General features: G+C 44.0%; 1 protein-coding gene across 3 annotated transcripts; it reads left to right on the top strand.

The window, feature by feature from the left end:
- Positions 1-909: 909 nt before the first annotated feature.
- LOC310768770 (chemerin-like receptor 1) lies at positions 910-25464 on the top strand. Of its 3 annotated transcripts, none has more exons than XM_083627531.1 (2): positions 910-980; positions 20713-22978. In XM_083627531.1, the coding sequence occupies exon 2, from the start codon at positions 20756-20758 to the stop codon at positions 21818-21820; it is 1065 nt and encodes a 354-aa protein (XP_083483657.1). In that variant the 5' UTR covers positions 910-980; positions 20713-20755; the 3' UTR covers positions 21821-22978. The 3 variants fall into 3 exon arrangements, with proteins under 3 accessions (XP_083483657.1, XP_083483655.1, XP_083483656.1); XM_083627529.1 differs by lacking the exon at positions 910-980 and adding an exon at positions 12233-12950; XM_083627530.1 differs by lacking the exon at positions 910-980 and adding an exon at positions 12833-12991 and having other exon boundaries at positions 20713-25464.
- Positions 25465-26277: the final 813 nt, after the last annotated feature.

The following is a 26277-nucleotide window of genomic DNA, read 5'->3' as shown; positions in this document are numbered from 1 at the left end:
CTTTGCTTCAGAATGAGAACAGAAATCGTGCTCCAGTGGCGCAGCAGCAGTGGGAAGCCCCATTAGCTAAAGTGGTGCTTCAGGTTAAGAACAGTTTCAGGTTAAGTACGGATCTCCGGAACGAATTAAGTACTTAACCCGAGGTACCACTGTGCAGGATTGTCTTCAGACAGCTCGGGGGTTGGATGACTCCATACCCTCCAACATTTCTCCAATGAAAATAGGGACGTGCTAAGGAAAAGCAGGCTATTCCAGGGTCAAATCAGAAACTGGGACGGCTTCTCTAAATCAGGGACGTCCCTGGATACTAGGGACAATTGGAGGGTCTGTACTGCTTGATCATAAAAAACAACTCAAAGCTGTTTGCAAAAAGAATACGTAGTTGTCATCCCTCTTGGAAAAGAATTATAGGATGGCCTTCAGGTAAGGAGCTGGCAATGCTACTCCTGCCATGAAGGCCCACCTGAAGTTGGAAAATGTTTGAAAGCTGACAAATTTATTACGGCATCAGGTTTGGCAGACGTGGCCAAACAGGCAGAGGAAACGGGGGCTTGCCAGGGAAAACGTTATTGCGAAGCGAGGCCAGAAAGAGAGGATGCAAAAGTCACATTCCTACACGGCACACAAATGAAAAGGCGGTCCAGCGAGAAGAGTTAAAGGTCTACTCTCTTACACCACTGGGCCATCTGGTCTCGCTGCGTAATAACCTTCTCCTGTGTGTGCATCAACCGAGAGTCACACTTGATACATCTGGTGAAGTGGGCAATGGTCCACGTAAAGTTTTGGGCTGAAATGCTTTTCTTAATCTCTTAATGTGCTAGGGGACTCCTTTTGTATTTGTTATTTTGCTTAACAGACTCACCCAGATTAATCTCTGGAATCTGGGCAAATACTTGCTTTCTCCAACCACAGCTTCACTTTCACCCTGCAGCCTGCAATGCAAGCCCAGTCTGCACCTGTCTGCGATGCCTTTAAAACAGGTATGTCAGCAGCAGCTCACCTATGGCGAGTGAGATGCGCCTCTGGGCGACCCCTCTGGCAAGTTTTTCTACGCTCAAAGACGGCTCTTTGTCCTTTTAGGCTTTTCAACAAGTAAATAAATAAATAAACGTCTAAAATTTTATTTTAAAGGAGACAGAAAATAAGAAAAGTATTACACTGGGATGGTGCTGTGCAATACAAAATATAAGACATGGAGGGGCTAAGAAGCAATTAGCAGGGGGGCTAAGAAGCAATATGAATTAATCAATGCAATGCTTTTAGTGGCGTCATCATGTATTATAATTATGGCCGACTGACCTAATAATTGTTATAGGGTAGCAGCTTTTGCAGACTTGCAGAGAACGTCAAAATGCCCTTTAAAAAAAATAATCATTACATTTATATCCCCGCCCCCCTTTTCTCAACAAGGCAAATTTGGTTTTCCCTCCTCTCCAGTCTATCTTCACAACCATGTGAGGCAAGCTAGGCTGAGAGACAGTGACCGTCTGAAAGCCACCCAGCGGGCTTTGGGGCTGAGTGAGGATTTGAACCCTGGTCTCCCAGACCCGAGCCCAGCACTCTAACCACTACCCCACACTGTCTCTGAAGCGTAGCTCTCTCGTCCTTTCCCACCCTCAGCTATTGCTCTCCTCTGCTCATCTCCCAGCTTCCCCCCTTTCCATTCCTTGAGATCCCACAACACCCCCGATAAACTGGGTTAGAACAATATTAGTTTGGGATGACTCTCTGTTACCCATCTGCCACCCTCTGATTCCCTAGTGAAAATCCATCTGTCTGGGCTTGGGGATGAGAACTCAGTAAGTAACTGGTGGCTTCACTGTTTATCCTAGAGCGCAGGGCTGATTCTGAAAGTCCGGGAACTTCCTTGGGCACAGCAAATTGCGGGAGGTTATATATGTCTGGGCTTTATTTTCTTAATGATGGATTTTTTCCCCACTTAAACAAAACAAAACAAAAAAAACCAGCAACCCCACAACTGATTGTAATGTTTGAGCCATTCTGGCCACGGAGCCTCAAATGGGTGTTGCTGGCCACTTTGCCCATGGGAAGCCTGGCTTTGTCACAGCTGTGGCTTGTGGTCAGAAATGCTCTGAGCTTGCGGCTGCTCTGTTTGCCTTGTTTGTGAGTGGGCCCGTGTCCTGGCAACCAGCCCCAGCTCTAGCCGCCAGGCGTTGCTGTCTTCCTGGGGCCGGGGGTAAGAGCCCAAGAATCGTGCATGGCATTTTCGGGAAGTTGATGCTGAAATTACCATTTTGGAAGGTTTTCTCCCCTTTCATTTTATTTTAATGTATAAATTTGGAGGAGAGGACATGTACACCTGTTTCTAGAAAAGAAATCTTGTGATCCCCCCCAAGGGAGTAATAATAATAATAATAATAATAATAATAATAATAATAATTACCCCACCCATCTGGCTGGGCCTCTCCAGCCACTCTGGGCAGCTCCCAACAGAATATTAAAAGCACAATAAAACATCAAACATTAAAAACTTCCCTAAACAGGGCTGCCTTCAGGTGTCTTCTAAAAGTCAGATGCAGTGGTACCTCGGGTTACAGACGCTTCAAGTGCTTTAGGCTACAGATTCTACTAACCCAGAAATAGTACCTCAGGTTAAGAACTTTGCTTCAGGATGAGAACAAGAAATCGTGGCGCAGCGGCAGTATTAGCTAAAGTGGTACCTCAGGTTAAGAACAGACCTCTGGAACAAATTAAGTTCTTAACCCAAGGTACCACTGTAGTTGTTTATTTCCTTGACATCTGATGGGAGGGCGTTCCACAAGATGGGTGCCACTACCAAAAAGGCCCTCTGCCTGGTTGCCTGTAACCTCACTTCTCGCAGTGAGGGAACTGCCAGAAGGCCCTCAGAGCTGGACCACGGTGTCCGGGCTGAATGACGGGGGTGGAGATGCTTCTTCAGGTATACTGGACCAAGGCTGTTTAGGGCTTTCAAGGTCAGCACCAACACTTTGAATCGTGCTTGGAAACGTACTGGGAGCCAGTGAAGATCTTTTAGGACCAGTATTATATGGTCTTGGTGGCCACTCCCAGTCACCAGTCTAGCTGCCACATTCTGGATTAGTTGCAGTTTCCGGGTCACCTTTAAAGGTAGCACCATGTAGAGCGCATTGCAGTAGTAGTCCAAGCGGGAGATAACTGGAGCATGCACCAATCTTAAAGCAAGATCCACTGGGATGAGTGGGGTGAGGATTCCATGGATCTCCAGTAGAGCTGGTATCTTCCCCGTGCAGCTGGGCTATGCTAGTATTAATGCCCCACCCTCAGCTTGACTGGAGATGCACCAACATGGTATATTCCCCATCTAAGCTCTGAAAAGGGTGTGTTGCAGGGGCATGGCATTTTGGGACCATAGAGGAGGGACTTAGGCTGGATCCTGAACCTGTTTAGCTCAGTCACATGACCTGCTAAGCCAGTGAAAAGGTGGTGTAACTCTAACACTATTTCGAAGGCTTGTTCTCCCTCTGCCAGGCTTAGGGGGACTCACCCAGCAGTGAATGGAGTTTCAATCTGATGTACTTTATGCCTGCTTAACTTACACCAGCTTCTTGTCTTTAGGATTGCCTGCTTCATTACAAAAGTAGCTATTGTAGTTGCCCAGGTGTCTTCACTGCAGGTTTTATACCCATCATTTGGCCACTAGCATAAGCAATTTTGTTTCAGCTGGGAACACACTAGGGATCGGGAAGGAATTCAGTTTGGCTTGAATTTTAGCGCCCTGCAAAATTCGGACTTTTGTGACGCAGATCTCTAACCTAGAGAATGTGTATAAGAATGAGCAGGTTAGGGTAAATTGTGCATGGAAATGCATTTATCAGTAAAGGAAACATCCACGAAAGCATTATATTATTGCACTCCATTTGTGAATCACTTCCTATGAAACATTCCGAAGTGATTTAGCTGTAAAAATGCCAAGAGTAGGAAGACTTCCGGTTGGCGCCAGCGCTAATGGCCGCCTCTCGCTGAGCTCCGCTCAGGGAGGCTCTTCACGGGTTCGGGTCCGACCGCTACGGCGAAGCGGGGACCCCTAAAATCTCAGGCACAGAGCCTGAGAGCAAGGAGGCTCGGTGGGCACCTAAAGCGCCCCTCTTTATCGCAAGGGAGCCTTTTTAAAGGCTCCGGAGTGGCAGCGGGGGAGCGCGGGGCTGAGAGCCGCTACCCAGCCCGTGAAGTGAAGCCGCGTCGCCATTGACGGAGAGCGCCGACTTCTTCCTGACATTTGGATTACAAATTGGACTACCGTGAGTAAGATTGAGCAACAAATTTACAAGGAAATAATCGTAAATTGGCTGAAAGCGGAGAAGGTTTAAAATAAGGAAGTCTGCCTTCTCCGGACTGCATGTAAATAAAGCATCGAAATAGGAAGCTGCAATTGTCAGAAAGGCTTTAAAAGTGAACGACCCAGGCATCGGACCCAGCTCCCCCCTTAGCAAGCAGGGGCAGGGAGGGAAGATTTATGAACTGTTTTGCCTGCACGAAAGAGGCTTGGAAGGGAAAGTTCTGCCGCTTTAAACCCTTGGGGAGGACTGCCTGGGAGTGAGCTACCGGGACTGAGAGCTGTCATTTGAGACTTGCTACAAAGTAGGTGTTCTGCTGGATTACAACTAAAGACTTGATTTGACAGAAGTTTGGAATTTTGGAAAGATACTTTGGAAAGATACAACTTGGCTACTCAGAAGAATATAGGACATTTGGTTGCTACCTTTGTTTGCTTGGGAAGGGAACTTTGTTACCTTGCACTGGAAATTCTGAACTGCTTCATCTAGAGGCTAAAGGGAAATAACTACTACTATTTACTGTAAGAAACAGACTTGTGGAATTTTCCACCTGAAAGTGATTCCCGTGGGAAAGACCTTGGGATATGAGTGGCCCAATAGAGGAGAGAACAACAAGGGCCAAAAGCAAAGCTGAACAAAAAAGAAGAGGCTCAATTGTACCACCTGCAGCTCCTTCCATGGATACAGTAACAATAACCAAAGCATTAGTCAAAATAAATGAAACCCTAGAAGTGCTAACAAAGCAGAGCACTGAAAACTCCAAACAGCTGAATCAATTATCAACAAAATTGGATTTGAATACAGAGACTATAAATAAATTAGTTCAAGAGAACGAGATAACTAGAAAGATTGCAGAGGAGGCAAAAGTTTCGGCAGAGGAAGCAAAACTTTCTGCAGGAAATACACAGGAACAGATAGTACCAGTCTGTAAAAAGCTGGAAGAACATGAGGCTGCTCTGTCTTTACTGGAATTACAGAGAAAAAATAAAAATTTAAGACTGAGATCGATTCCAGAAAATGAAAAGGATAACTTGATAGAATATTTGACAAAAGAATTTCTGGAATTTTGGCAGGACAGCTTGAAAGAGGAGGAATTTAAGATAACAACTGCTTTCAGACTGGGAAGGAGACAGAACAGAAAGAGCCCAAGAGATTGCCTTATAACTCTGAGATCTCAGGAGGAGAGAGATAAGATATTGAATTTGCATTTCCATACAGCCCTTGAAATTGGAGACTCACGTGTGCAGATTTTTAAAGACATTCCTAAAAATATTTTGGAAGCGAGGACCCACTATAAGGACTTGGTTACCCTATTGAGAAAGAACAACATACTATTTAGATGGGAGTTCCCACAAGGTCTGTCTTTTAACTACAAAGGAAAGAAAATTAAGATAAAGACAGTGCAAGACAAAGAACAGTTCCTGACAAGAAACGAGGAGGACCTTCTTAAGGAAACGGCGGAACCTACGGACCTAGAAAACCTACCAGACATTTCGAATTTATCTTTTGGAGCTAGAAAATCAACAGAAGATCTCCTTGGAGCCGTTGGAGGGGCAACTGAATAAATAACAAGATGTCTTTGAAATTCTTAAGTTGGAATTGTAATGGTTTGAACCTTCCTAGGAAGAGACGAGAAGTCTTCCACATTCTGAAAAAAGAACAATTGGACTTGATTTGTTTACAGGAAACCCATGTGACTAGGTTACACCGAAAATTACTTATCAACAAAAGATTAGGACAAGAATTTATCTCATCGGATAAAGTGAAGAAAAGAGGAGTGGTGATTTATGCAAAGGAGAAGTTGGCCCCGAAATTAATATTCAAAGATGAACAAGGAAGGTATATAGCAATTGAAATCCGAGTACAAGGAGAAAAATTATTGATAATAGGAGTCTATGCACCAAACGAAGGGAAGTCGGAATTTTTTAAGAAACTGCATGAGACATTAACAGACTTTCTGGATTACAATGTAATTTTAATGGGAGATATGAATGGAGTGGTCTCTACAAATATGGACAAAGCACAAAAACAGGTGATCTCCAAGGACGGGAGATTACCTAAGACATTCTTTGAAATGACTGACAATATAAATCTGATTGACATTTGGAGAACAAGGAACCCTCTAGAGAGAGAGGGAACCTTCTTCTCTGAAGCAAAAATGACATGGACAAGAATCGACCAAATATGGATAACTAGTGGGATGGCATCAAAGGTCAAGAAAGTGGAAATCTGCCCAAAGACTTGCTCCGACCATAACGCTGTAAAGATGGAAATGAACTCAACAACAGCTGGTTCTTTTAGATGGAGGATGAATGACTCCCTATTTAGAGATGAAGAGGTATATAAAAAGGCCCAGAAGGCAGTTAAAGACTACTTTGAGATAAATCTGAGAACAGAAGTGGAAAAAAGAGTGGTTTGGGACGCAAGTAAAGCTGTCATGAGAGGATTTTTAATACAACAGAATGCCGTAAAAAGGAAGAGACAGAATGAGAGAAAGGACAAGATCATGGATAAGATAAAAGAAGGAGAAAAAAGACTGAGATCTAAACCAAAGTCTCATGAAATCCTGAGGGAAATCAAGTTTTATCAGAGACAATATATGGAATTGATGAATCAAGAGATAGAATGGAAAATAAAACAAATGAGACAAAAGACATTCGAATCGGCAGACAAATGTGGGAAACTTTTGGCATGGCAGCTGAAGAAGAGACAAAAGCAGAATACGGTTACCAACTTAGAAGTTGAGGGAAAAAACATTTATAAACCTAATGAGATTAGAAACTGTTTTCAGAGCTATTTCAGGAGACTTTATGCACAAGGGCCAGTGAACGACAAAGAAATTGAAGAATTTCTTAAAAAATATGGATTACAAAAAATTTCGGAACAAGACAAAGTGATTTTGAATCAGAAGATAACTGACCAAGAAATTGAGGGAGCCATTCAAAATATGCAATTGGGAAAATCTCCAGGACCGGATGGACTGACCTCCAGATACTACAAAGCTTTGAAAGAATGGCTTATGCAACCGTTGAAGGAGGTCTGTAACGAAATTTTGGAGGGGAAAAAGGCACCTGATTCGTGGAAAGAAGCATATATTACGCTTATACCAAAGACAGAGACTGAGAAGAACCAGGTCAAGAACTACCGCCCTATATCATTACTCAATGTGGATTACAAAATTTTTGCAGATATTTTGGCAAAAAGACTGAAAAGAGTTTTGGTGGGGGAGATTCATAAAGACCAAGCGGGCTTTCTTCCAGGAAGACATTTGTCAGATAATGTGAGAAATATAATAGACATTATGGAGTTATTGGAAGTTAATATTAATACTAAGGCAGTATTAATATTTGTGGATGCGGAGAAAGCCTTTGACAACATTTCTTGGAGTTTTATGAAAAAGAATCTCCAAGGGATGGGGGTAGGCCAAGGTTTTGAAAATGGTATAAGTGCAATTTATTCTGAGCAAAAAGCAAAACTGATTGTAAATAATGTGGTCACTGAAGAATTTGCTATTGAAAAAGGGACACGACAGGGATGCCCAATATCCCCACTACTTTTCATATCTGTCCTGGAGGTTCTATTAAACATGATTAGAGAGGATCAGCTGGTTAAAGGGATTCAGGTCGGAGCTAAACAGTACAAACTGAGAGCATTTGCAGATGACTTAGTTTTAACTTTACAAGAGCCAGACACTAGTACGAAAAGAGTTTTAGAACTAATACAAGTATTTGGTCAAGTAGCAGGTTTTAAGTTGAACAAACAGAAAACAAAAGTACTGGACAAAAATCTAACAGCTGTTGAAAGGGAAAAGTTCCAGAGTGAAACTGGTTTAATGATAGCAAAGAAGGTGAAATACCTGGGGATTAATTTGACATCTAAGAATGTGAATCTATTTAAAGATAATTATGAGAAATGCTGGACAGAAATTAAGAAAGACCTAGAAGTATGGTCAAATTTGAGACTTTCCTTGTTAGGCCGTATTGCTGTCATTAAGATGAATGTCTTGCCTAGAATGTTGTTTTTGTTTCAAACATTGCAGATTTTAGACAAAATGGATTGTTTCAAGAAGTGGCAAAAAGACATATCTAGATTTGTCTGGCAGGGCAAAAAGCCCAGAATAAAGTTTAAGATATTAACTGATGCAAAAGAAAGAGGGGGGTTTGCCCTGCCGGACTTAAAGCTGTACTATGAATCAGCGGCGTTTTGCTGGCTGAAAAGTTGGCTGCTTCTTGAAAACACAGACATTTTGGATTTGGAAGGGTTTAACAACAGATTTGGCTGGCATGCATACATATGGTATGACAAGGTAAAAATCCATCAAGGTTTTAAGAACCATATTGTTAGGAAAGCATTGTATAAGGTTTGGACTCGATACAAAGATTTGCTGGAAAACAAAACCCCCAGGTGGTTGTCACCAATGGAAGCTAAGGAAGTGAAAAAACTTAATATGGAATCCAAATGGCCAAAGTATTGGGAAATTATAGAACATGAGGAGGGGAAAGTGAGATTGCAGAGTTATGAGAAGTTGAAGTCTAAAGTAAGAGACTGGCTACATTACCACCAGATAAATGAAGTTTTCAAACAGGACAGGAAAATTGGCTTCCAGGTGGAGAGGTCAAAATTAGAAACAGAGCTTTTGGAACCCAATACTAAGAATTTGTCAAGAATGTATAACTTGCTGTTGAAATGGAATACACAGGATGAGATGGTTAAATCAGCTATGATTAAATGGGCACAAGACATTGGCCATGACATTATGCTTGCTGACTGGGAACAGTTATGGACTACCGGTATAAAGTTTACGGCATGTAATGCCTTAAGAGAGAACATCATGAAAATGATCTATAGGTGGTACATGACCCCAGTCAAGCTTGCAAAAATTTATCACATGCCCGATAATAAATGTTGGAAATGTAAGGAAACTGAAGGTACTTTCTACCACCTTTGGTGGACGTGCCCAAGGATCAAGGTTTTCTGGGAAATGATTTATAATGAAATGAAAAAGGTGCTTAAATGCACGTTCGTGAAGAAACCAGAAGCCTTCCTCCTGGGTATGGTAGGCCAATTGGTGTCAAGGAAAGACAGGACGTTTTTTATGTACGCTACAACAGCAGCAAGAGTATTATTAGCAAAGTATTGGAAGACACAAGAACTACCCACACTGGAAGAATGGCAGACTAAGGTAATAGACTATATGGGACTGGCTGAGATGACCGGCAGAATCCGTGACCAAGGGAAAGAGACGGTGGAAGAAGATTGGAAGAAGTTTAAAATCTATCTTAAGAACTGTTGTAAAATTAATGAATGTTAAAATGTTTTGGGTAATGCAAAATAGAATTGCAGCGACTAGCAATTGGATATGAGAAACAAGATCTAAAGAAAGTCTTATATGGAAATTAGGGGATGCTGAAAAGATTGATAACAGGGATGCAGAAAGGGGAGGTATGGGGAAGTCGCCGAAAGAAGGTCAAGGAAAAAATGTTAAGAAAGTATACGTGTTTATATGTTTGTTTGTTTATGTATTGTCTTGTATTGTCTTTTATTATGTGTTTAAAATCTAATAAAAATTTTATAAAAAAAAAAAATGCCAAGAGTAAAACATGTATAAAACAATCTCGTGATTAAAGCAATTAAAACAAATTTATACATCAAAACCATTTCCATTAGGGGAAATAGCTTGCAAAAAAGGTGAGCATTAGGAAAAAGTGCATTAAAAATGTTCATATTAGGAGGGATGCCCTGTTTAGGGAAGCTTTCAATGTTTGACAGACAATTGTATTTTAATATTTTGTTGGATGCCGCCCAGAGTGGCTGGGGAAACCCAGCCAGATGGGTGGGGTATAAATTATTATTATTATTATTATTAGTAGTAGTAGTAGTCATCTGCATTATACATTTAAAGCAGTATCATTCCTCTTTAAACAGTCATGGCTGCATTTAAATATGAAGCTTTGTATCGATATGTTGGCTTTTTTTAATGGCAGGTTAATGTAAAAACAGGGTGGAAATTGACACATGCAAAACTGACATGGAAGAGTAATAAGACTGATTATTATTCAACCATCTACTTGCGTTGGGCCGCAAGTACAATTCCAAAACCCATATTAGAGCAATACTTCTATTAGGCCAGCCAAAATACAGTCAAAAAGATAAGAGTGCAATTTTTGGAGTTCTCCAGGAGAGTTCTGCGTCAGGGGCGAAGGAAAAGATCCAGCTGGCAGGGTAGATTCTGAGCAACCCCGCCCTTGTGGGCCACCATGACGTCAGGAGGACCGGCTTCAAAGGAAAGAGCTGGGAGAATATTCCAAGTGTGCTCCCGACTCCTTTCTTTGCAGACCAGCTTGAACTCATACGGAGCTTCAAAGGACGATCCCTGCAGTCCATCATAATGGGAGCTGCAGTCAAGTGCTGTTCAACTGATTGGCACTGATTGCGTTTCCAACTTTCTACAGGGTCTGGCTGCACTCAGGGGGGGTCTTGATTCCAGCAGGGGTTGTAGTTAGCACCAATCAGCTGAGATTACATCTACATCTACATCTACATCTACATCTACATCTACATCTACATCTACATCTACATCTACATCTACATCTACATCTACATCTATACAGTGGTACCTTGGGTTACAGATGCTTCAGGTTACAGACTCTGCTAACCTAGAAATAGTACCTCCGGTTAAGAACTTTGCTTCAGGTTGAGAAGGCCCTATTAGCTAAAGTGGTACCTCAGGTTAAGAACAATTTCAGGTTAAGAACAGACTTCCAGAAAGAATTAAGTTCTTAACCCGAGGTACCACTATATCTATATATCTATCTCACTTTGGGCAGGGATTGGTACATTTGAAGGCTCCCTTTGAGATCAGTTGTGGGTAGTGATAGGCAAGCCTTTCAATTTCAGTTTCTCATCCTTCCAATTTTAACTTCATTTCTCCGCATTTTCCCAAATCTGTTGCCGTTTTTAAATATATATTTTTTAAAATAAATATTTGTCAGCATTTTGGTGTGCATTTCCCCTAATGGACACATCTTTGCAAAGCAACATCCCCTAATACAATGCATCTCTTTGGTCATTTTCACCAATATTTGCATTTTTATGCACTCTTTACCCCAGTATATGCTGCTTCTTCTTTTTTTGCACCTGCTTCCTGGCTGGAGAACTGCACTGCAAAATTCGGAGAAGGGCGACTTCTGAAGGATGTTTGGGTTTGGGTTGGCATTTCAGAAAGTGTGAATTAGGTAGCACTGACTTTAAATGCAAACTGAACTTCACCCCCATTCCTAGGTATGGGGCAGGCGAGTGTCATTTGGGGCAAATGGTCCCGTGGGCCTAATTCAGACTGTGGGTTGGAGGCTCCCCACTGCTAGGCTAGATGGTCAACAATGGAGGGAAAACAGAGAGAAGAAACAAGGCTGATGATAACGTCTGAGCCTGTAACTGGTAAGTGCCTTCAAGGTAGAATGTGAGCATGGATAGCAGGCATTCTGTTAGGTGATGAGTGGGATCAGTTTGTGCCAGGACCTTCTGGGAAGAAGAAGCACGAGTCATCATCTCTAGAACCCCCCCACAAGAACTGTCTGTTGCCCTGGTCTACCTCCCTCCTTCGGTGGGACACACACTGAAATATACTTGAAGTCCTGTAGTGATTTCATGCTCTTTATTGCACCTTGTAAAACAGTGATTGAATTGCACCCCAAACCTCAGGCTTTTATATACATTATTTACACAACGAGTCCCTTCTGATTGGCTGATTCTGCTTCCCTCCTGGAGCCTGATTGGTCTTTTCCTGCAGGCCAATCAGTTGTTGCATTCTACGATCCTACCAGCCTAATAGGCTGATTAACTTCCTCCTGGAGCCTGATTGGTGTTTTTCTGCAAACCAATCAGTTGTTGCATTCTAGGATCCTACTTGCCTATTGTTCTAGGATCCAAGCTTAGTACATAACACATACCATTTTTTAAGTTGAAACTAAGCCATGCCAAACTTTGACACAGAGGAAGTCCTAACATGCAGAAGCAAACTCCTTGAGATCAATCCAGAACATATGAAAATCCATTCAATAACCCTAACACTGTTTTTATTTTATTTTTACTTTTGAAATTTGCTCTGTTTTTGCAAGCTGAAGTTGAGAACGGAGCTCTCCCAACCAAACAAGTCTGATTTTTACTCTGGGACCTCTGCCTGAAAGGTGATCGTTTGGGAAGGGATCTTTATGCTAGGTATGGGCTATGACCTCTAGCTCACCTCACCCTCTGGAAGCAATTAACTGGGCTGGATGATTGATATAATACTAGCTCCTGTTCTGGGGTGCCGAGACTTTGCCAATACCGGAGTGGTATGTTTGAGGTGGGCTGTGAGGAACGTCAGTGCTGCGCCGAGCCGTTGTTTAGCCCAGGGGTTAAAGGGTTAAGCCTGCCCCTGCTGCAATCCCAGTGCCAGCTCTCTGCAGGCTGCCAAAGTAATGTGATTGAGCAATGGTTTGCGGGTAATGGACGATCCCTCAAGCCACACGTCCGGACTCTCCATCTCCCTAGGAATGCACACACCCAACCTGTGAGTCTCTCTAGCCTGCAAGGGACCAGCGGCTCTCAGAGAGCTCAGAGACGGACAGAAGGTCCCCGAAGAGCCCCAGAACCAGAGGTACGGAGGCCAGGAAGGTGAGAAAAGCAGAAAGATTTAGGGAGATAAGGGCTCAAAGGTAAGGCTGATAGAATTTCCCTTCAGTAGCATCGTTGGTGGGGTGGTATGTAGGATTTGAACACCCATTCAGAAAGTTTATAGATTGTTATTTCACCTTCTTCATTTATTTGTTTGTTCCTTCCTTCTCATTGCAGCATGCAGTGGTGGGTGGTGTGCACTGGAGAATGGTAGGGCCGGAAACAGGAGCCTAACAGTAGGTGGAGCCAGAGCTAATGGCTGGTGGAGCCAATTAATTATACTTTTCATTTCCATCCTCTTCCATGCTGAGGTGCAAAACACTGGAGAACACTGAGGCTAAGGGGGAGGAAGCTGGCCGGCAATGCCACCCCCTGGATTGGGTGTAGATAAGAAGGCAGGGACGCGGGTGGCGCTGTGGTCTAAACCACAGAGCCTAGGGCTTGCTGATCGGAAGGTGGGCAGTTCGAATCCCCACGACAGGGTGAGCTCCCGTTGCTCGGTCCCTGCTCCTGCCAACCTAGCAGTTCAAAAGCATGTCAAAGTGCAAGTAGATAAATAGGTACCGCTCCGGTGGGAAGGTAAATGGCGTTTCCGTGCGCTGCTCTGGTTTGCCAGAAGCAGCTTAGTCATGCTGGCCACATGACCCCGAATCTGTACGCTGGCTCCCTCGGCCAATAAAGCAAGATGAGCTCTGCAACCCCAGAGTCCTCCGCGGCTGGACCTAACGGTCAGAGGTCCCTTTACCTTTACCTAAGAAGGCAGGGAAGTGGGATCTGACTTGAGAGCAGCCTGTGGTTTGTGGGGGCACTGCAAGTTGGCAGCACACAGCTCCCTCCCTTATTACCTTCACAACAACCCTGCGAGGGAGGTTTGGCTGAAAGCGCAAGTTGACCAAGTCAGGGTCCCCCAGTGAGATTCATGCAATCTTAAACTCAGGTCTTCCTGGCCATAGCCTGAGATTCTAGTGCAGGAGTGGGGAAGCTGTGACCCAGTGTGAGAGCCAGTGTGGTGTAGTGGTTAAGAGCGGTAGTCTCGTAATCTGGGGAACTGGGTTTGCTTCCCTGCTCCTCCACATGCAGCTGCTGGGTGACCTTGGGCCAGTCACACATCTCTGAAGTCTCTCAGCCCCACTCACCTCACAGAGTGTTTGTTGTGGGGGAGGAAGGGAAAGGAGAATGTTAGCCGCTTTGAGACTCCTTAAAGGGAGTGTAAGGTGGGATATCAAATCCAAACTCCTCTTCTTCTTCTTCTTTCATGTGTTATTGGACTCCAATCAGTTGCTGCCAGTGTGGTCAGGGATGTTGGGGGATGCAGTCCAAAAAGGTCTGGGGGATGGTGGCACAGCTTCTTCATCTCTGCTCTAGGGGCTGGCACAATTGCATTTCCCAAGCTCCACCTGTAATAAGTCGGAAGTCTATTATTGATGCTGTTTGCTCGTAATTTTTCTGAATGCAAAATAAATGTAGGTTTGCTTTATGGAAGCAGAATGCATTTTTTAAAAAAATCTACCCTAAAAAAAACAAACTGTGGGGGGAAATTAAAGTGTAACAGACGCACTTAGCGTTATTGACATGCCTCCCAATTTTGAGTGCCATAATGTGGCACAATCACCGTAATCGAATTGTGATTTCCAAACCACTTTGCACGTTCCCCTCATTTTGCCCCGTGAGGCTAGTATTGGCTCCTCGTTCCCAGTTTCTTATTCACCCCAGTGCTGCATGACAGTCTTGAAGTCCCAGAGTCCCTTATTCAAGAGCCAGTGTGGTGTAGAGGTTAAGAGCGGTAGTCTTGTAATCTGGGGAACCAGGTTCGCGTCTCCGCTCCTCCACATGCAGCTGCTGGGTGATCTTGGGCCAGTCACACATCTCTGAAGTCTCTCAGCCCCACTCACCTCACAGAGTGTTTGTTGTGGGGGAGGAAGGGAAAGGAGAATGTTAGCCGCTTTGAGACTCCTTAAAGGGAGTGAAAGGCGGGATATCAAATCCAAACTCCTCCTCCTCCTCCTCCTCTTCTTCTTCTTCTTCTTCTTCTTCTTCTTCTTCTTCTTCTTGTTCAGGCTTGAAGTGCTGCAAATCTCTATGTGGGCTGCCTTTGAAGATTACTTGGAAACTTCAAGTGGCCCAAAATGCAGTGACTAGCTGCTGTTTCAAAACAGGTGCCTTGGTTTCCAGTTTGTTTCTGGGCCCAATTTAAGGTGCTCACATTCCACTGACCTCAGGAGTTCGAGGGATGGTGGCTCACGATGGGGCATTCTTTCCAGCAGCCCCTCTGAACATCCAGCCCCTTTCCACCCCCTTTTTAATGGTTTTTTTTTTTTGCCAAGAGTGTAAAGCAAGCAAAATGTCCATCAGTTATGAGTTACCTGTATTTAAGAATTATTCCAATCCATTCTGGACCTGACGTGGGTGGTGCTGTGGGTTAAACCACAGAGCCTAGGACTTGCCGATCAGAAGGTCGGCGGTTCGAACCCCCGCGACGGGGTGAGCTCCCGTTGCTCGGTCCCTGCTCCTGCCAACCCGGAAGCTGTACGCTGGCTCCCTCAGCCAATATAGCGAGATGAGCGCCACAACCCCGGAGTCGGTCATGACTGGACCTAATGGTCAGGGGTCCCTTTACCTTTACCTTTATTCCGGATCTGTAGGGTGAAAGGTGATAATCATTTGAAATCATTGTCCTTATCTTGCTCAGGCTACTCATATAGCTCTGGGTCAAATAAGAGACTGAGAAGGAGGATTCAATTGGTAGCAGGGCAAGTCAAGCCACCTTAGGTTTCGTGGTGCCTGCCCCCTTTGTAACGCTTCTTAGAAGGCAAACGGGTGTGGGGTTTGGCTGAAATTGGAAGAAGTTGGCATTGCAGATTTCATTAAGCCCCCTCCCTCCCTTCTCTCCCTCCACAAAAAAACAAGAACTTAGGCCCATTCATTCCATGGGGTCTCCTCTGCTTCGAACTTAGTTGGGGACAACCCAGTGCTGTATCTTTGAACCAGACTTGGCCTGGTTTCAACAGAGGACTGTCATTTGTAAAGTAGGATATTCTATCATCCTAACTCTGTCTGCCTCTGCTATAATTCTGTTTGTTTCTGTAGGGCAGGGCAGGGCAAACCACACCTGCTGGCTTCTTTCTTTTTCTTGATGGTGCAACCCTGTAGCTATGAGCATTCTTCCAGGGACATAGATGGATAACAGTAGGGGTTGCCAGTACCTTCCAAAGATTCTGGGCTGTGACTCCCATCAGCCCCAACCTGCCCAGCCAATGATCAGGGATGATGGAAGTTGGAGTCCGTGACATCTGCCCTACCCAACCCCAGTGTATGGGATAGCTCAGTTGGTCTAGCATGAGACTCTTAATCTCAGGGTTATGGGTTGGAGCCTCATGCTGGGCAAAATATTTCTGCATTGCATGGATTGGACTAGATGTCCCTCATGGTCCCTTCCAACTCAGCAGTTCTATGATTCTACAGTGGGCACCATGTTTACAACCCTTACATGATCATCTTTGGATGTTGCCCTGCCCTCTTTTCCCTCTCCTCTTTCTCTGACCCACCAGTCCTTCAAACCTTCCAACACCTAGAACTAGGGCATATTTTTCTGTTATTATTATTCTATTCCTCAGTTGTTGCTTTTGTCTTTAAGCCACTTTGGACAGGCATTTGCCCAGAAAGGCATCCTAAAAATATTTTAAATAAACATATGAATAAAATAAATTTGGAGAGAACCTCGTAAAATGATCACGTGGACTATGCAATCCATAGAACACCCCAACCACAACAGATGCAGTGCAGTTTTGGACTTGGCCAAAGGAAAGTTTCTAATTGCATGGCATCTGGTGCGCTAACAGACCAAAAAAAGAAAGAAAGAAAAAGAAATGTGAAGTCCTGCAAGACATGTGCAAAACAATCCTTTTTCTGCGGCTAAAGATGATATTTTGGGGGCTGTGGCTCTGAACCGAGTGTTCCTCTGCTGTTCTTGTCCTTTTTTTCCAGAGGAAAATCTATGCACATTGAAGTTTTCAGCAAGCCCCGTTGAAACTAGGGGTGGAGGAGAAATTTGATTTAGTTGAAATGTAAAGGTGTACCCACCTAATTAGCACATTCTGAAACAATAAGCGAACTGAAACACAGCCATCCTTTGAAATGTATACTCTTTTCTTTTCTTGTCTTTTCTTTTCTGTCAGAAATAGTATGTTTATTTTTCTTCCATAGTGGTAATTTTTCTTCAGTGACAATGTTTATTTTTTGGCCATTAAAAATGTTACTTGACAAAACCTTTGAAAAGCAAACCAACAAAACCGGACAACTAAATTTCTTATTACAGTTAAAAAACAACAACTTCCCCCCAAAATAGTTATTCTCTCATTTCTCCTTCCCCTTCCCCTTCCCCTCCTCCTCCTCCTCCTCCTCCTCCTCCTCCTCCTCCTCCTCCTCCTCCTCCTCCTTCTTCTTCTTCTTCTTCTTCTTCTTCTTCTTCTTCTTCTTCTTCTTCTTCTTCTTCTTCACCCCTTATTTAAAGGACATTATTGCACCTTATCAGAACTTCACCAAGGTGCCCAGATAATGCACCATCAATATATTCTTCTGTATTTGAAAGCTGCATGTTCATGTAGCCATTGACGGAGGTGAGGTAGCCTTTGTATTCCACCCCCCACTTCAGCTTCACCATCACTGACTTCTCAGTCAGCCCGTTTAAGGAAGGGCTTTGGATTGAGAGCCGGACTTATAGCAACCAGACCAACCTAAGGGTGGCTATGGCAACAAAAAAATTACTCATGGGCAGCACATTTGCCTGCTAAAGCTCTAAAACTGCAGTGCAGTTCTTCAGCCAAGTAATGTCTGCAAAGATGCATATATTGGGGTAAAGTGTACTGCATTATATTGGAGAGGGGGAAATTGCTTTGCAAAAGTTCGTGCATTAGTCAAAATTGCATACAAATGTGTGTACAGTATTAGGAGAAATTCGCACTAAAATGTTGGCAAATTTTCCTGAGGGTTCCCCTTCGCCTCGAAAATGGAAATTCGTGAAATGTGGAGAACAGAATTTTGGAAACAACAAAAAACCTGAAATTGATCAATTTGCCCAACCTTAGCTGAAATAAATGAATGGGACACAGCTCCTGCACCTCTAAGAGTTGTGCTTACAGAGATACACTTGCTGAAGCTCCCCCATTGACACAAGTATTAAAGGAACAGGAGCCCTGTCCTGTTCTGCCGCTTTGACTGGGGCTGATGGGAGCTGTAAGTCCCACATTACCCCATCCATAGGTTAGAGCAGGGGTCAGCAGACTTTTTCAGCAGGGGGGCGGTCCACTGTCCCTCAGACCTTGTGGGGGGCTGGACTATATTTTGAGAGGGGGGAAATGAACGAATTCCTATGCCCCACAAATAACCCAGAGATGCATTTTAAATAAAAGCACACATTCTACCCATGTAAAAACGCCAGGCAAGCCCCACAAATAACCCAGAGATGCAGTTTAAATAAAAGGGCACATTCTACTCATGTAAAAACACGCTGATTCCCGGACCGTCCGCGGGCCGGATTTAGAAGGCGATTGGGCCGGATTTGGCCCCCGGGCCTTAGTCTGCCTACCTATGGGTTAGAGGAAGAGTTCAGTCAGAGAACATAGCTTTAGGTGAAAGGAGTGTATCCAATTACAAACAAGCCTTGCTTTCGATCTCATTTCAGTCCCAAGGACTTGTAAGGTTAGGACTCTGGAGAAAAGAATTGCCAGCACCTTTACAAAATTACAGCTCCCTGTGGATCTTTCTCCTGAAAGTGAAACTGGTTCCGGCACGATACCCAGCTTTGTTGGAAAGCGCAAGGCAGATGCTAGGAAGGTGTGCAGCACTCACAGGTCGCAGAAGTTGGAGAGAAACTTGCTGCTAGTTTAAATCTCTACTTCCACTTAGTGGCTAAACGGTGTATAGCTGCTTGTGGCATTTTTCATCTTCCTTCTCTGGGATCTGCGCCAAATCCTCTAGCTTTTGGATAAATCCCAAACACTGGGAAGAGCAAACAGAAAAAAACAGTTTTGAAAATGTTAAATGTGTTAGGAACCTGTAGCTTTTCCTTGCAGGGCCAAAAACATTTTTTTAGGTGGGCTTTTAAAAAAATGGAAAATGGCATCTGTGGAAAGAGTTTAAAAGCACTCCCCCCACCCGATGCAGGATTTCCATTTTGAGTTTGTAGCCTCTGGGGAAGAGCAAGTGTCCAGGGCATAGCTGTCAACTTACAGATTTGAAAATAAGGGACCAGCAGCCAAAATAAGGGATTTTCCGGGCACAGGTATTTTCAACTTCTGAAAGTTGAAAAGGCAGAAAGCCCAGGCAGCAGCCAAATGAAGCCTCATCAATAAGGGACAGCAGCGGGACATGGCGCTGGGATCTGTCCCACCAAATAAGGGATGCTTGACAGCTCTGGTCCAGGGTCAGGATTCTTGGGTACCCAACAAGGCTTATACTCGAGGAAGTGGGTTGCTGCCAACTCCTGGAGCCCCTAGGACTTGCTCTGCCTTGCTGTGGAGACATGTTTACTGTGCCCCTCTTAGCATGAAGCTGTGATAGAAGGGGAAACAGCCTCCCCTAGAGATAGGGCAGACCTCTCCTTTTAGGTTACTCAGTCTCTCATTTTTCCAATCTTAAATTCAGTTCACCATTCTTCTGCAGCAATTTCTGGATTTTTAAAAAGAATCCTCATGAAAATTCAACAGCGTTTTCGTGTGGATTTGTCCTAAACTCACACATTTTGACTAATATGCATGTTTTTGCAAGCAATTTCCCCAACTGTAATACATTTTTGAATGTAATACAAAGCCCGTCATCACTGACAAGTGACCATGGTGATTGTGGCTAAATGAGAGTTGTCATCCAACAATATCTGGAGGGCACGCTGCTGGCAGCTGCTGGTGTATCATATTGAGAACCACAAATTAGGTAAAATTGAACACCTCTCTTCCTTCTTAGCTTCCACTTGCTTTGCCTAAAAGGAGATGTGAAATAAATGGGCAGTGGTAATGAAATGGGCAGGTCCAGGGAGGGGTGCCACTTACAGCATCTTGCTGCCAACAAATATGTAGAACTGTTCCTCCTCTGAGGCTGCATTTTGTAAAAAAAAGAAAGAAGCAGAAGCAGATAAAAACCCATTGAGGACCAATTGCACATGGCTGTTGTATGTAGTTTCTGCCCTTATTTTCAATCCCTGTTCAGAAGTTTGGTAATAAAGCAGAGTGCATATCCTACAGGATTCTGGGCAAATGTGGACATGGTCTAATGCTTGATTGAAAAATTGGCTTCTTGAGGATGCCAGTAGGCTTTTTAAAAGCAACCCCCAAGTTGCCAGTCCTCAGGGCTGCTGAAAAAGTCTAGAAATATGGCGGCAGTCCATAGCAGTGGCTCAGAAAATGGTGTTGTGGGTAAAACAAATATGCCAACACGAGTCATCAATGACTTAACAGGGTGGGGTGAAAGGATTTTCCTTGTGCGAGTCTCTGGAAGTAATTGTCAATCATTATAAACAACCCAGTCAGCAGCTAGCATTTACAACCCTGAGTAAATCATTTCAGGTCAAGAGTGTGGAATCTGTGCCTTGCATGGTGGGTGGGGCTGATGGGCATCCATGTCCAACTGGACCTGGAGGGCCACAGATTCTCCAGCCTTGTTTTAAGCCCTTATGCCCTGGCCATTTTTTTTCTTAACCCAACTCATTCAACAAACAGTATGTGTATAATGTTACTCCATGCCTTTCAAACCATAGTTCCTTTTCCCACAGGTCACCCTTCACCCCAATTTCACTCAAGTTCTCCTTCTCCAAAATGGCCGACAATGCCACCTCACAAGAAAGCCTTTATGGAGACTATGAGGACTATCCTGACTTTGACGACAACAGCGGCCTCCGCGACTCAATGCATCTGCTCTCCATGGTGCTCTACAGCGTGGCCTTCCTGCTGGGGGTGATAGGGAACGGCCTGGTTATCTTCGTCACTGGCTTCCGCATGAAGAGGACTGTCAACACTGTCTGGTTCCTCAACTTGGCCTTGGCCGACTTTGTCTTCACTTTCTTCCTCCCGCTGAGTGTGGCCTACATGGCCCTTGGCTTCCATTGGCCCTTCGGGAAGGCTCTGTGCAAGCTCAACACCACCGTGGCCTTCCTTAATATGTTTGCCAGCGTCTTCCTACTCACTGTCATCAGCATGGACCGCTGTGTCTCTGTGGCTTGTCCCGTCTGGGCCCAGAACTACCGCACGCCCCGGCTGGCTTCTATGGTGGCGTTGGGCATCTGGTTAGCAGCCATGGCTCTCAGCTCCCCATACTTTTTCTTCCGGGACACCGGGAGCTCTTCCGGCGAGGAGAATACCACCCACTGCTACAACAACTTTGCCTTGTCGGATGACCTGGACTCGGAGGAGGTTGCCAAGCTGGGAGAGGATCGTCACCGAGCCATGGTGATGACCCGCTTCGTGGTTGGGTTCCTGGTGCCGTTCACCATCATCTTGTTCTGTTATGGCATCATCACGGCCAGGCTGAAGGGCAGCCGCCTCACACGCTCAGGCAGACCCTTCAAGATCATGGTGGCAGTTGTCTTGGCCTTCTTCATTTGCTGGTTCCCCTATCACGTCTTCTCCTTCCTGGAGATGTCGGTCACCACAGTAACGCCCTGGCTGCAGACCGTTCTGGTGGTGGGGGTACCTTTGGCCTCAGGTCTGGCCTACGTCAACAGCTGCCTGAACCCTTTCCTGTATGTCTTCGTAGGGCACGACTTCAGGGAGAAGCTGAGGACGTCGGTCCTTGCAGCGTTTGAGAATGCTTTCAGCGAGACCTCAGCGCAGGTGTTAACCAAGAGCAAATCCAGTTTGGAGATAGAGTGTCACCTTGTCTAGAGCAGAAGGGGGAAACTGTAGGTCAGGGTTTCACAAACTTGTGTCTCCAGCTGTTGTTGGACTACAGTTCCCATGATCCCTAACCACTGGTCCGGCTAGCTAGGGATGATGGGAGTTGTAGTCCAACAGCAGCTGGAGACACAAGTTTGCGAAACCCTGCTTTAGTCTTTTCTCCGCCCTGATCCTTGAGTCTTCCCTCCCCACCCCACATTCACAGCCAAGTACAAAACAGTGGTTTTGGGATGGCGGGTTGGGAATAACCTGAAGCAAAATGGTGGCTTGGCACTTGGAGGCAACCAAGGTCTATGCTGTTTTGTAAGCTGTACACTGGGATGGCCTGCATATCAAAGTACAAATCTTACCTTTAAGATATGTGAAGCTAATATTATTTACTCTAGAACTATCCTGCAGAGTGTAGTATTGCAGAAACACAGAATTTAGGCAGCTGGTAAAAGGGACAGTCTTAATTATCTAGTTACAGTTGGAGATTTATTGTGCTTGTTTGCTGGCTCTATGGAAACCCCAGAGCAGCCTTTCTCAACCTGTGGGTCCCTAGATATTGTTGAACTACAACTCCCAACACCCCTAGCTAGCAAGGCCAGAGCTCAGGGATGATGGGATTTGTAGTCCAATGACATCTGGGGACCCACAGGTTGAGAACCCCTGCCCCAGAGGGACAAACCAAGACCCCACCCATCTGCGTTATACCTTTAAGGCAGTACCATGCCACTTTAAACAGTCAAAGAATCATGGCTTCCCCCAAATAATCCTGGGAACCGTAGTTTGTTAAGGGTGCTGAGAGTTGGCAGTTCACCCCTATTCCCCCTAGAGAGCTACAATTCCCAGAGTGGTTTAACAACCGAAACCATTTCCCAGGGACCTCTGGGAATTGTAACTCAGTGAGGGGAGTAAGGGGTCTCCTAAAACTCTCAGCACCCTGAAAGACTACACTTCCCAGGATTCTTTGGGGGAAGCCATGACTGTTTAAAGTGGCATGATCCTGCTTTAAAGCTATGGTGCATTTGGATCCCAAGTTTGTACATTTTAAAGGCTTATTTTTTACTGTTCTATGTATTGTACGTTTCTGTTTCTGTACTGGTAACTTTATGAGTATTAATGCATAGAATGTGTGTAACATTATATATATATATATATATATATATATATATATATATATATATATAAATTATCCATAGTAGTTAGAATATGTGAGAAGTGTTTGTGTTTTTTACTGAAACTCCCAACCTCATTGAGATCAAGGAGCGAGATGACGATCAGAAAAAAATCCATGCAGATAAGATTGTCCGAAATTTTATCCAGACCAGACCCTGCCATCTTCATCAGAGGCTTTCTCTGTAGGCCCCACCTGAGGAAGGTGCAGAAGGTGCATGAAAATAGGTCTTTTCAGTGGTGGCTCCGCTGTCTGTTGAATGCTGTCCCCCAAGGAGACACAGCTGGCACCTTTTTATTCACTCAGGCCCTTGGTAATCGCATTAGCTTCTTATGTTGCTGCTCACCTTTTAGCGAAGTGGATAAGACTTGCACTTACTAATATGTTATTGGATCAGTATATTTTGTATTCAATGTTCTGGTTTTGAATTGCTTTTATTTGTTGCATTTCATATTGTCGCTTCGAGACTTTCAAGTCACTTTGGGACTTCTCCTTCTGTATAAAGCAGCAGGCGAATGCAATAAACGATGACAGTATCAACCTCTCATCCACTGTACAAGAAAGGAGATTCCAACTAAACATTAGGAAGAACTTTCTGATGGTAAGAGCTATTGGACAGTGGGAAGGACTCCCTTGGAAGGTGGCGGACTCTCATTCCTTAGAGGTTTTAAAGCAGAGGTTGGATGGCTGTCTGTCATGGATTCTTTAGCTGTGATTCCTGCATTGCAAGGGGTTTGGACTAGATAACCCTTGGAGTCTCTTACAACTGCACAGTTCTGTGACTGTACCTTTAAAGCATATTCAAAACACATCCTTCCCTGCACAGACTTCTGGGCACTGTAGTTTACTCCCCACTGAGTTACCATTCCCAGCAACTCTTACTAACTACAGTGCCCAGAATTCTTTGAGGAGAAAGAATGTTCTCTGAATGTGCTTTAATTATATATTGTGTACACAGCTGTAATCTGCAAAGCCGTTAAAAGCTGACTAACAGTTCTCTAAACTGTCGGTGGCCTGAATGAGGAGGAACTGAATACTAAACTGCTGCGTCTCATGGTGGCAAATTCCATTACACACTTGTGTGAAGAAAGACTTCATTTCCCCTCCTTGATCTGCGTCTACCATTGCCCAATTTTGCAGTGGTTCCTGTCATTTCTTGTGGCCTCTCAGCCTAAACAGCAAAACCAAACTTCTCCCTTGTCACGAAGTTGGAATTTGCCTTCTGCATTCAGGGATATGCAAAAGTTCTCTTGCCGAGATACCTTCCTTAATATCTGCTGTTTTATTTCTTGCTGTTCTAACAAAAGGCAATAATTCAAAGCATTATTCTATAATGTTATACAGCCACGGTTTACCCCAAAGAATCATGGGAACTGTAGTTTTTTTAAAGGGTGCTGAGGGGTGAGAGGAGATCCTTGACAAACTATAGTTCCCAGGATTCTTCACTGACAGTGCTGTAAGAGTGCTTTAAATGTATGGGATTGTATTTGGTGTTAGCTATTATTGGAATTAATGGGTCTTCTGCGAGTAGAACTTAATTGGCTGCAATCCAACTACAATGTGACCTATTTGCATTTTAAAAAAATTCATTTAAACACAGTTGAGTTTCAAATGCAATGCAGGAAACACATTACATCTTGGCTTTTGTGGGAAGAATTTTTGCAGGGTCCCCACCAGGTCTGTTGGAAGACCAGCTTTGTCAGGTACCTTTTATCATATGTGGTGGAAATGTAAGGTAAGAAAAGAATTATGGGAAATGATATATAATGAAATGAAAGAAAGAGTTTCAAATAACTTCTATAAAGAAACCAGAAGTTTTTTTTATTAGCAATTGTAAGTACAGAAATTCCAAAGGAGAGAAAAATACTTTTCATGTATGCAATGACAGCCACACGGATGCTACTAGCTCAGAGATGGAAAGAAGATAAAGTCCCTACCAGAGAAGAATGGCAAACTAAGCTGTTGGATTATGCCGAAAAGGCAAAACTGACCGGAAGGTTCAGGAACCAAGAAGAAGACAGAACTTTTAAGAAAGAGTGGGAAAGATTTATAATGTACAGTCCTACCTCTTGTTACATTCGGTTCAGGTTACGTTTTTTCAGGATACGTCCCGCGGCAACCTGGAAATAACGGAATGGGTCACTTCCGGGTTTTGCAACTTGCGCATACGCTCAGACGCTCAAAATGACATCACGCGCATGCGCCGAAGCGGAGAATCACGACCCACGCACGCGCAAACGCTCATGTTGCGAATGGGGCTCTGGAATGGATCCCGTTCGCAACCAGAGGTACCACTGTATTTAAGAGACCACTGTAAGCAAATGAAAACATTAGCAGGATTTTAACAACACTTCTGATTTAACAAATATGTTGGATAATATGGAGAGACTTTAAATGTGGATGATGAAATAAGATGCAATGGAAAAAGATGACAATAGGACCCATGGAGAGGATGGAGGGAAGTCTTGAGAATCAGAGGAAACTCTAAATTTGAGTATGTATTTGATACTGTTATAATTTTACACTTGTAAAATCAAATAAAAATTACTTACAAAAAAAAAAAAAAGGAATACCAGCTCTGTCGAACCTGATCTTTGTCTACTGGGCTATAGCAGAAGAAGGGGAGCAGGACCACTCCCTTGACCCTGCCAAGAGACCACTGGCTTCTAGCCACTTCGTGAACTGCTTCCATTCTTAAGAGGTCATTATAAAGAACTTTGTAGCTGCTCACGCCCCATCCTTTTAAAACATACACCTTCCCCCAAAGAATCCTGAGAACTGTCGTTTACCCCACAGAACTACCAGGCCTAGTTCAAGGTGTTAGTATATAAAGCCCTTAACAATTTAGGACCAGTTTGCCTACAAAATCGCCTTACCCCACATGTTCCCTCTCAACCACTTGGATCAGTGGAATTGGCACCATTAAAGGGGGGCACATAATACCTGTTCTGTATTTGTGAGAACTTGATCGTTTAGTGTTGGCAGCAACTTTGGAACTCACTGCTTATTCGTACCACGCAGGTGCCTTCTCTGTATTCTTTTTGGCACCTGATAAAAAATATTATTGCATAGGCGAGCCTACCTGGATGCTTGGAAAGTTGGTGTGAATTTTAACCTGTTTTAGCATTTCAGCTTTTTCTATGCAGCAGTGTATATTTTTTATGAAATAAACAGAACTGCAATTCCCAGCACCTATAATAATAATAATAATAATAATAATAATAATAATAATAATAATAATTTATTTATACCTGATCAATCTGGCTAGGTTTCCCCAGCCACTCTG

This window comes from Podarcis filfolensis (genome assembly GCF_964270895.1).
Source record: "Podarcis filfolensis genome assembly, chromosome: 8".
NCBI lineage: Eukaryota > Metazoa > Chordata > Lepidosauria > Squamata > Lacertidae > Podarcis > Podarcis filfolensis.
This window is presented reverse-complemented; position numbering and strand designations above follow the sequence as displayed.

Excerpts from the sequence above, each read along its gene's own strand:
- LOC310768770 (XM_083627529.1), top strand. The coding sequence starts at position 12,631 with ATGTTTGAGGTGGGCTGTGAGGAACGTCAGTGCTGCGCCGAGCCGTTG. Across the intron at positions 12,951-20,712 it reads GAGGTACGGAGGCCAGGAAG|GTCACCCTTCACCCCAATTT; the intron begins GTGAGAAAAGCA and ends CTTTTCCCACAG.